We start from the raw sequence: 11,754 nt of genomic DNA on the forward strand, positions 1-11,754 counted from the left end.
GGGGCTGTGTGTGGGGGCTTCTGCCTGCTACCCCTCTCCTTCTAGCTCAAGGAAGCCGAGGTCACTTGTGTGTTGCGGGGGGGGCGGGGTGAAAGAGCTTCTTACGCCCTATAGTACGTGTGAAACGTCTGGCAAACTCTGGCGGGGCTTCCATATGAAAGTGAAACCACCCCTCCAGGACAGTACATCTTTGGGTGACAGGATGTGTTTTTCTTGTCTGCAGACATTACTCCGTCATTCCTTCTACCCATTTTCAGGGAAGTATCTCACAGAGGAACCCTACCTGTGTGGGACTATAGGCTTTTTCTTAAAGCAAAATGTGAAATAATGTTAGCACTAGCAGTGTTGTGAGATGCTCACTTTTACTTTCAAAAAACCAGGCACAGCCAGCAGGTAGGGTCTGCTGGCCTCTGGAATCTCTTTTGTCTATCATGATTGAATCTGTCATGCTTCGGCTTAAAAATATCTTCCTCTTGAAAAGAAAGATCATTCTCAATTCTTTCTCTCATATTGCTTCATGTTTCCATTGCCCTCAGAGCCTCTACATTATCATTAAGTTTCCTTCCTTCTTGCTATATCCAAGGAGTTTGTCATACCCTTCTTTTGAGCTGCTTGCTTTTTCGGAGTCCTACTTCGTTAAGCTAAATAGACTTTGCTGGTGCATCGGTTCTAGGCTGGGTGAATAGTTTTTTGTTCTGTCCTGTGTAGGAGGTGGAAGGATATTTTGGTATCTCAGTGTAGCAACATGGTAGGACTAGTGTGGTAAACATCTTATCTTTCCCCTTTACAATGGCTTATAATGGCTTGGGTGCATCTTGTATTTCTTTCCTTTGTGGGCAGGCATTGGTACAAGAGGGTCAAGCGTTCCAAATGTCACTTGATTATTTGCAAAATGAAAAAAAATTACTGTCTTGAAAGGGAGGAACAAAATATCCAAGCCTTTTACTCTTGCAAAACACCTAAACCATCTGATTAACCAGCAATTAACTGATATTGTTTTATTTTATTTTAAAGAATGGAAGATTAGGAATGAAAGATATCTGAAATATCTGCTTCTCTTCTTAAGAAAGGTGTACAGAAGTACCCTGGTCAATGAGCACTTTGGGGTGAATAATAATCAATAGTAAAGTTGTTTGGTTTTCTTCAGAAAAAATGAAGAATTTTCTTGGCACCTTATATTTGTATGTAAGTGATAATTGACATAATATCTTCCATTTTCTTTCAGAAAGATGCAACTGTGTGGCGTAAACCGTCAGAGGAATTCAGTGGATACCTGTAAGTTTCACAGCAGAGCAGACACATTTTTAAGGTTCCACAGACGTGTTTAGTAGACATTAGAAAATGAAGGTTGTGGTTTCCACATAGATCTGTGGATTCAGCTACACAGGTTCTGCAGAGGAGAAGCTATGTGGATCATTTAGTGTGCCTATACAATTTCTTTTTAGTGTTACACTTTGATGCTTTAGTGTTGCATGGTGTCTAGAAAAATAAACAGTGAAAACTGCGGAACACACCATAAAACTCCCATTGGCTGAAGTGGGCAACAACATGTGCTCAGACCTTTTAGAAAGAAGATCTGCAAGCCACAGAATCAAGTCCAGGTTCACTAGTCCAAAGCATTATTGGCTGACAACCCAATCAGTGCTTGAACTGTTACAGTGACTATGCTACTGCAGTAGAGTAAAATATCAAGCGTGTAATTGCCGGAAAGATGTGTGATATAAAGGCCCTTCCTGTATGAGTTTCTGTCACTGGATTCTGTTGACACTTGTAGGTTTAGGTAGAGAAATAGTTACTAAAGAATAGCACCCTGAAGAAAAGGAAAGTTGTGTGAGAAGGTAGTATTTGAAAGTATCTCAAAGACTGATACGCTCTGCGGAATTTAAGTCCTGTTGAATCTGCAAGAGCTGATGACCCCAGACACCACGAGTGTGCTGGGTGTGCAGGGCCATGGGCACACTGGCATCAACAAGTTGTGTAACTTGAACCTCTGCCAAGAGGGCAGTGGCTGCTATGTGCCGGTGAAGACTCCAGGGTTGTGTATACACCTGGTGAAATAAAGGACACTTTGAAGAGCTGTCAAAACACCTACCCATAAGCCACCAGCATGTTCACGTGGTCCTTTACTTCTGAGTGTACGGCTCAGATTGGCTCCAGCCAGGTAATTATAAGTGAATATGGGTGAATTGCGCAAGCGAATAGATGAATCTGTTGTTTGACCTAGTATTAGTAAGAACAGCTTAATGAATAAGAAGTGTTTTGAAAATAATGGGCCTGGTGGAGTCTTCCCCTTCAGGAGCTGGCAAGTATCTCTGGTGTCTACTAAAAATATCTGATAACAGTTGAATGTTCTGTAATGTCTTATACAAAATTATTTTATTTGGTACTTCTGTATGCCACCAAAGCATAACATAGTTTCTCATTCACTTGGTTCTACTACTGTTACTTCTATTTCGTGAAAAATGTTTTTCCCATTCTATTCCTGCTCTCCTTTCTTTTTACTTTTAGCTTTACGTGTCTCTTACTTGCTTGCCCAGCAAGAAGAGCAAAATAACAAGTTGTTAGAGAAATTAACATCACGATTTTTACCTGAGGAAGGAATTTGCCATTTGCAAAATAATTATTGCCACATAAGGACAAAGTTTCTCAGAATAACATTTATTGCAGAGAAGAACAGATGCACGGATAGGTCTTTTTCTGTGCTATTTTTCTGACACAATTGTCCACTGACCGTAACTCCGGGTACCAAGGTATTATAGTAAGTGTACTGTTGCAAATTAATGGAATATTTATAAAGCTTTTCTCACTTTTAAATGGAAACATACGTTTCTCTAGCTACAAAGCTCAAGGAGTGGTGGAAGATGTTACTAACAGAATAGTGGATCATATTCGCCCTGGACCTTATCGGTTAGACTGGGACAGCTTAATGACTTCAATGGACATCATGGAAACGTTTGAAGAGGTGAAGACTTGCTTGGATTCTTAAGGGAAATGTGTATAGAAGCTTACATGAATTTAACAGTATAGCAGAACAGTGAAATACTGATATTTTTCTGCATGCGCATGGGATATTGTGCATATATGTGGTGGATGACCTCAGATGATGCTTTCTGGCTGCACAATCATATTCTGAAGCTTGAAGCTCAGCCTTCCATCAATGCTAAAAACAAAGGAGTAAAACTTGGTTGGTCACAATTTTCTCGGACCTGGTAGCTTCTGGCTAATATTCACATATAGAGAGTTACAGTCGGATAGTTCATATTCCAAAGCCTTTTTGTACAGCTTGCTTTCTTCTGTTCCACAACAAACGAAATTGTGGGTATTAATAACCCACACATACAGAAGCTGCAACCTCTCCCTCTTCCTGAAAGGGACTTCGCTGTGCGTCAGGGCTTTGTGCTAGGAGCCAAAGTAATTCATACTGAGGGACAGGACTTGCCCCTCAGTAGAGGGGTGGGTTTGAGGTTGATTACAGAAGAGCTGATAGTTTTCCTTTGGTTACTGGGGACTTCAAAACCCTGTGGGCGCCTGGCTTGAACATGGATTGTCTATTGCTCTGGTTCTTAAGCAAGATTTGTATGCAGGGTGTTTTTGCTAATTATTCCCTAAAATTTATGCAAACTCTCTTGTCTTATAAGATAGCTTTTTTTTAAGAATTATTTGCATTCTGTTTTATTATTCACTTGGTGGATTAAAAGTACTTGACAGAGCATCTTAATACTGAGAGAAGCCTCCTGCAATTTATTCATGGTCCTTTCAGATTTCCTAAGTAATTTTTAAGCCACATAAAAGCCACATGGCTTTCAGTTCCCAGACATGACACAGTTCTCTAGTTTTAGTCAGTATGGTTTAGAGGTGTCAGAGATTCTCTGCCCCTGCAGTTCTCAGTTGCAGTCTACGGGTCCTTACAAGCTTCCAGCATTAAGACTGAAAATGAGGCAGCCATTCAGACCTCACTGAGGTTGTTTGCACAGCATAGGTGACAGGGGCTGTGACCTTTGTGGAAAAGGCTAGCTGCCTACAACCATCAATCTCCCTGAATTCATTATACTAATATGTTTCTGTTTTCCTGCCCTTCTTATTTTGACACTCAACAAGAACTGCTGTGTGATGCGCTACACCACTGCTGGCCAGCTCTGGAACATCATAGCACCAAGGGAGTTTGTTGATTTCTCTTACACTACAAGCTATGAAGATGGGCTTCTATCATGTGGTAAGGCACCACTTACCTCTGCTTATTTCTTATTTTGCAACAGCTTATTTTGCTATTTGGCTTAAGATTTCGTTCAAATTAGTTTAGGTCTGCAGTAAGCATCTGAAAATGGTGTAAGATTGTATCCAACAAGTATTTCAAATGTATTTTAACATTTTACAGATTTAAAGAAGTATACAAGTTACTGATTTACCCATGAGGCATCCCAGTGTGCTAAGTTTCACTTACACCAGCTATGTGACAGGAATGGTAGAGACAAGTTGAGTGCTCTGAGTCAGCTCTTACGGCAAAATGGGTGGAGTAACAACTTGCTAGTAAATGGAAGGAGTGTCTTTTTAATGTCAGAATTTCTGCATCAGGCTCTGCTTGCCTGATGTGGAGTTTGGATGAAGAGCAGACAGCTTTCATCCATGAAAATACCCAGGAAATACCCTTGAAGTGTGTCTTAAATTCCCCAAGCAGAAACTTGTACATTTTATATTTACTGTACCTTTATTTTTTTTTTTTAACTGTCTCAAATTAATTTCCTGTTTTTGTTTGTTTTCCTTGGTAGGTATAAGCCTAGACTATGGAGAGGTGAGACCTAACTTTGTCCGTGGGTTCAATCACCCTTGCGGTTGGTTCTGCGTCCCTCTGAAGGACTACCCCAGCCACAGTCTTTTGACAGGCTATATTCAGACTGAACTGCGAGGGATGCTACCGCAGTCTGCAGTAGACACTGCCATGTCTAGTACCCTGGCCAATTTCTACTCCGACCTCAAAAAGGCACTGAAAACAGACAAACAGTGACTTGAAAGCCCGTGCATTTCTTGCAATCAAATTATATTGTTTAGCTTAGCATAGGTTAGCTACTTGGTTAAGAGGTGAGTAACGTTGTTTCTGAATTATAATTGAGCCTTTATGTTGAAGGATCCAAGCAACTTTACCAAGTACTTTTTGGTGTGATACTTAGCATACATTCCTAATTCATGGTGTGAGATTCTGCTTCCTGCTCAGCACTCTGCAGCTATGTGAGGAGTGGTCTGAATCTATTAACTCCTGGCTTCCTCGGCAGAAAGCACAAGATGTGTCTGTGGACTTGAAAAACGCAGCATTGAGTTGGCTCTCGCCAGCAGTGCTGAGAGTGGAGTGCTCAGGATTTTTCTGGTGCAGGTCGCTGTACAGGCAGCATCACGTTGAAGATGTAATTTTGTAATATATATATATTTTTATATTTACTTAAAATTTTTTATTTACGTCGTTTGTACAGGTGCATCTGTAATTTGTTTTTAAAAAATTGCTTTAATTTATCATAGGGATATTACATAGCTAAGCTGTTAAATGATACTGTTCATAAGAAAGCTCTTCGCTCTTGTTAGCAAATATAAGTATTCATTATTGGCATTTCTTCAATGTTGTAATTGTAACTTAATTAACTGTTGTATATAACAGTCTCAGTGCATAGATAAAGAAATGCCCTTACAGCTGATCCAAAGCACAGTTAAGTCATCAGGTGTCTTTCCATAGTTTTTAGTGGGCTTTTAGTCATGCGGTTGTCAAAATAGCAAACCTCCAATGGATTTTCTGTGATACTCTGCACTTCTAAAGAATTTTTTACTTAAATTTGCATGTAATTGTGTGTAGGTTGGGGTTTTTTTGGCTTCCTTAACTGAAAATCCTGGAATTACTAAAGCAACAGAAAGGAACAGTAACTTGCTTCAAGTATATTGGTGTAGCCCCAACAGCACAGACTGCCAGTGTGCTGGAACTGCACACTAGAGTGTTCTGTGGTAATGGTCCTAGATAGATCTTTGCAATAAATTAAATTAACATCTTGAAATGTGAGCAGCTGAAGGCCAAAACTTAAGCTGCACAATTGCTTGGATCTGATGAAGGGTCAAATTTTTAAGGATATTTAGCTACCTAGTGATGCTGACAGGTATATAGCAGGGGCTATCAAAAGATTACTGTCTGTGCTGCTTGGAACCTGAATTCTGTTTAAAAGCTGCCATTAAGCTTTTAATGTTGGCATGCATCATTTGCTCAAATGAGATTGTAATTGTCCCTATGCTTTACCAGTGCTCGTAGAGGCAAGTTTAGCTGTGTAGTAGTTAGGGAAAGTACCTTGAAGCCCTAACATTTTGGGGCCAGTTGTATACATCTAATCCAAGGACTGGTAGTGAACTCTCAGGAAGAAAAAAAAAAAAAAAATCAGATGAAAATGGTTCCCCTGCAGTATTGGCTCTTTTGACACTGGCCACTGCAGCTCTGGACAGTGAGGACTTCTATTTCTCATTGCTCAAGCAAAAAGGTAGAAAAAACATGATGCCAAATACAGTGAGGGCTCTTCCATCATGCTTCATGTATTAAGGCATTTAGTCCTGTTTAAGACTGTTAAAAACAATGTCATCAAACAGCCTTTGCTGTCTTCGTGGGCAGAAAATGTCAACTCCCTTTTGGGTTTTGTGTATTCTGCAGTTCCCTCTAAAGTCCACTGTTCCCATCTTTTCTGTCTTTGTTTCCCCTGCAGTACTGGAGGTGCACAAGGTGATTTTTCACCACCAAGGACACTCAGGAAGTGGTGTCAGCAGAGTTGCTTTTTTCTAAATGCTAGGGTCCACTCCTTTCTAGTACTGGTACAGAGGCAAGTATGAAAGCCCTAGCAATACTGCTCTGTGGGATGAATGCTGACATGATTATAGAGGAAGCTGAGTGAAGTGTACCCTATTTATTCTTCCCAGTTATAAAGACTACAAGTATAGTGAATCTGCATATTCATGTCTTCTTTTTTTAAAACTGCTGGGGCTAATTGAGGGGTTGTGATACAGATGTATTTAGAGAAAAATACTCCATTGCTCTGTAAAAAGCCCAGTTTAAATCTACACTGAGGCACTTCAGTGCTGGAGAAATGGGTTAAAAGGAGTGCAAGACACTTACAGGATGGTGTTTGTTCAACACCAGGCACTGCAGAAGGATTAAGAGGTCCCTGTTCCAAATATCCATTATAAGGGCTTTAACACCTATCTGTATTTAGTGTTCAGTGAAATGGCTTTTTATGCTTTCAGTGAAGATAGGCCGATGAAGCACAGAGCAGCTGAAGAAAGAAGAACTTGTGTATAAATGAAAGAAAATTGCTAGTTTATTTTAAGTATGATGAAGTTTTTAATAAAAATATGTCTGTGCAGGTTTCCTTTTTGTCAACAGACTTGTTTTCAGTAATAGGCCTAGAAATTGAATGATTTTGTGAATGAGAGCAAAGCTTCTGAAGGCAAAGTAGGCCTTCTATTTTGCATTATGGCAATTTATTCCTAAAACACTGATTAAACTGGCTTTGTGTGTTTAAACAGATGCAATCTATTGCTTCTGCCAGTTATCCTGAATGTTCAAGTGAATAACAGGATAGAGACTACCAGAGACACAGAATGGAGGCAGATTTTATTTTATTTTTAAATCAATAAAAGAGCATAGTGCAATTATCCAGTTTTCAGATAAGCAGAAATCACAGAAGGTGCTAACTGATTTTAAGGATTTATTTTGGGGAATCTCACACTTCTAAAAATTTTTCTGATTTAGGAGTGCAGTGATTGACAATGTATGCTGATTATGCTGCCGAAGCAACGCGTAGCTGATGCCTCTACAGTCATTATTCCAAGCAGTTCAGTTATGGAGTAATACAGAACTAGAAGAAGGATGTCCAGTTTCATAGTGTGTTGTATTTATTTGAAACGAAAACCTACTATCTTTTATATATGCGAGGATTGAGAGGATTCTTAGATTTTGAAGCACAGCTGTTCTTTAACCAGAGTACGTTCAGAACAAAGAAACCCACAAAATCAAGTACTTACCCAATCAGAACCTCTTTTCCTACCATGCCATTGTTTTCCTCCTAAATTAGTGGACAACCTAGATGGAGCCAGGACAGTAAAAACAGGAAAGCGGGGTGAAAGGACAAAGTGCAGGAGCCCAATTGTTTTGCTTATTAGGAGGTAGTAGGAGACAAAGTAAATGACCTAGTATAGATTTCTGTCATCCTCACAGCAGCAGAATTCCCGCAGGTTTGTGACATTTGCCAGTACTTGAGTTTAAGTGTGTTTCAGTTAAAGTGGAATATAGTTGTCTGAAAGCAACTTCTGAACGAGGTACCCAAGAATAGCGGAGACCAGTTTTTGCTAGGGAAATAGCATGTATATAGGCACATCAAAATTATTTTTATATGACTAGTATTTTTTTAAAAAAAATTTACTTTTTCGGGGGTTTAGACAATATGTCAGTCTAATCTTTTGCACTTTAACTAGGTTCTCTGTGCGTGGATAGGAAAGCTGGCTAAAGAGAAGACAATTTTCGTGTTTGGCTTTTGTTCTTCATCTAAAACCTCCAGCATTAAACCTTGCCTGTGGTTGTGCTCCTTATTTTACACATGCAGAAGAGAAACTGGGCTAAGTTCAATTTGGGGTCAGTCTAATGTACTGTACCACAGCCTGCTGGGAGGTGGAGCAGTACTTCAGGTAGATGCTCTAGGAACCGCACAAGTCCTGATTTCAAATGTAGTGAATTTATAACAGTGAAACATGATGAATTTATAAAACATGAAAAGAGTGTAGAAGTCCTCCAGCAATCATAAATAGCCAGAGCTGTTTTGATGGTGTAAGCTGGTAGCCATAATTCTAGTGAAACCAGTGAAGTTGTGCCTATGTTCAGAAAGTCAGTCTATCTTAACAGTGATTTTAACTGATTACGTTCAGCACTTCAGAGATTGTATTTATATTTTGATTGCAATTGCAGAATAAATTAAATTATGGATTCCAACAGGCTCATGATGTGGCTTTTTCAATACTTGTGCAGGTGGATGTAGCATTCCATTGCTTTGTGGGGAATTGAGTCTGATGATGTGGTTCATCTTCAGCTGCATGGTGTTTCTTATGCTATTGATTGCATTATAATTATTGCATTATTGCAAATCTCTAATGCTATCAATTCGTCTCCTTAAATTTGAAAGCCAAAAGGCCTGTCTTTACTTAGGAAATTGATTTAGGCCGAGGAAGATGCACAACTCAGACTTCTGCTAAATAGAAATCTCTTGAAAACTGTACAAATAGGATTTTTTCAAAGCTTAAATTCTAAGTATATATATACACATATATATATTGTAATGACCCCATGATTGCTGTGGAAGAACTTTATTACTTTGTCCTAGTATTACTTACCTTTTAGCATGTTTAAGAAATGATTTCTTAACCATCAAAATGAAGTTAATCCAAAGCATATGAACATGTAGCACCTTGAAAAAGGCGTATAGATGTATATTAGGGTTATAAAGCATGCTGCAACATGTATTTTGATGTGTATTTAATTAGCACCTACAACAACGAAGAAAATGCCTGGACCTTACACAGAAACTTTCCTTGTTTCTTTTACTAAACCTGCATACAGGCAGGCGAGTTCTATAGCATTTGACTGCAGAGAAAAGAGTAGAGCCCTGTTCTGCTGCTGAGAAAAGGAACTGTGACCGCTGAGATACAGCACACTCTCCTAGGGCATTTATCGTGTCAGCCTCTGCAAAGTCAGGTAGGAATAGATGTGGAGGCCACTTGGGATCTTTGGAGAAAGATTAAGAACATTAATTAACATTATTTAAAAAATAGTGATGTTTAAACCCATTTACTGGTGAAAGAGGATATGAAGAACAAGAAGGTGGGAGAAATAATAATAAACCTATGCTAGAGATTAAAATGTTCTCTAGGAAAGAATATATCCTGAAGTCCTAGACCACAGTTGAAACCTTGTAATACATTCTGCTTTTCCCAGTCTTCACTGAGCTGTGCTGGTGACTCAGTTTTACAGTATGGGTAGGGACTGATTGCTGTGGGGTTGCCATCCCTCAGGATGTACCACTAGCAGGGAGAAAACAGGCAGCACATGACAGGAGACACCTCTGCACGTTTCACAGCTGACCCACACAATAAAAGATGTCATGTCTGGGTTAAAGTGCCCCAAATCCTAAGATGTTATTCAGAACTGTCACTTCCAAAGTGGGTTTTCTTTAAAACTCCTCTATCAGTGATGCAAATCAGTACGACATTTCCTCCATACAGGCAAGGTTATGTGGAGCTATTCAAAGACCAGTTCCTGCCCAAAGTGTAATCAGAAACTGACCATGGTCGGACCTTCTGTGGGCCAGTTTGGCTGTGTCCTGGGGTTCCTGATAGAAAGCGTTTCCGGAGCTCCATCCCTGGGGCTGTGGACCCACCAGCCAGCACAGACCCAGCTCTGAGGCAGGTTATGACCCTGGAGGGGAAACCACTATCCTCAGTAAGATTCCCTGACTTTGTCAGGGTGTCCATCAGAGTGCTGCCTTTAATTTTGTTTCCAATCAGACAGCTTATTTATGGCTAGTGTACCGCTGGTACTGATTCCAGCTCCAAGGCTCACTGGGGATGCAGAGCAACGCTCAAGGGGGTGCGTCTGAGCACTTGCAAACATGAATACTGTGTTGTTTGGGTACCATACGACTCCTCCTCATCTGTATGGCTAACAGGATTTTGAGCTTCTCACAGGGCGAAGGAAGAAGGGAAGAAACAGAGCATGCCTCTTACTGGACCATGAGGAATGTCCCTGCCAACCAGCATCTGAGACACAATTAGAACATGAACATCTGTACAGCAACACAGCCCATTAGAGCTGAGATGCTGGAAGCTTCCCAAGAGCAGCAGGCACAGGAGTCTTCACCAGAAGGTGGTCATACATCAGGGAGTTGGTGACCCACACAGCCATGAACCCCAGCCAGGCCAGCCCCGTGGTCTGCTCCATGCGTGCTCCCTGGATGTGGGATAACCTTGCCCAGCTAACGACGGCAGAGGAGCCTGCAGGCAGCTGCCAGGCAGTTCCATCCATAACACCACCTGCTTGGCCTTCCCTGTGTCTGACAGTGCCGCTAGAACGTCTTGTGTGAACACCCTTCCTGCTTGGCAGCAGCAGTGATAAGTAGTATGATGAATGAAGCGATGCATTGTTTTAAGAAAACCCTGTAATAGCTCGAATAACCAAAAAATGGGGTAACCCTTCCACGGGCATGCTGTGCCAGAAGCCTGTTTGATGTCCCACAGCTCAGGGTTCTCAGCATTTTTTCCCATGCAAGATTATCTATACTACCCTCTTTTTCTTCATTGTGTTAGCTCTAATAGATAGCACTTTAAATGATATTTTACTGATGCTCATTGCCTTTTTACCAGGATCATAAGGAAACAACGCTTCCTGGTGAAAACAGCAGGCAAGATGAAGAATCAAATTTTGTATAGGCTTGGCAGGGGCAAAACATCTTTCTGTTCTGTGTGCCTCCTGAGCATCTGTGGAAGAGAAATTGAGGAACCTTGATGCCCAACACACGTTCTAGCTGCTACCCGCCTCTTGCCTGAGGCAACAGAAGTATGATAATGAAGACAAAAGAAATGAGGAAGAGCCCTTTCATGCATTTTTTTTTTTAACTGTCAAAAGTATAGAGAATTCACCATGCATGTAAAAATATCAAATCATTTCCCAAACCATCTGCATCCTTGGATGTTTCA

At 40.5% G+C, this 11,754-nt stretch overlaps 1 protein-coding gene across 1 annotated transcript in view; it reads left to right on the forward strand.

Moving 5' to 3' along the window:
- STARD4 (StAR related lipid transfer domain containing 4) overlaps positions 1–8,998 on the forward strand; it is a 9,731-nt gene extending 733 nt beyond the window's left edge. Inside the window, exons 3-6 of the mRNA XM_014951462.1 lie at positions 1,226–1,275; positions 2,836–2,962; positions 4,099–4,213; positions 4,767–8,998. Of these exons, the coding sequence (XP_014806948.1) occupies positions 1,226–1,275; positions 2,836–2,962; positions 4,099–4,213; positions 4,767–5,002 (528 nt within the window). The 3' untranslated portion in view covers positions 5,003–8,998. The remainder of the gene's footprint in view (positions 1–1,225; positions 1,276–2,835; positions 2,963–4,098; positions 4,214–4,766) is intronic.
- The last annotated feature ends 2,756 nt before the right edge of the window (positions 8,999–11,754 follow it).

Source organism: Calidris pugnax, unplaced genomic scaffold (genome assembly GCF_001431845.1).
Source record: "Calidris pugnax isolate Ruff unplaced genomic scaffold, ASM143184v1 scaffold148, whole genome shotgun sequence".
NCBI classification, from domain to species: Eukaryota; Metazoa; Chordata; class Aves; order Charadriiformes; family Scolopacidae; genus Calidris; species Calidris pugnax.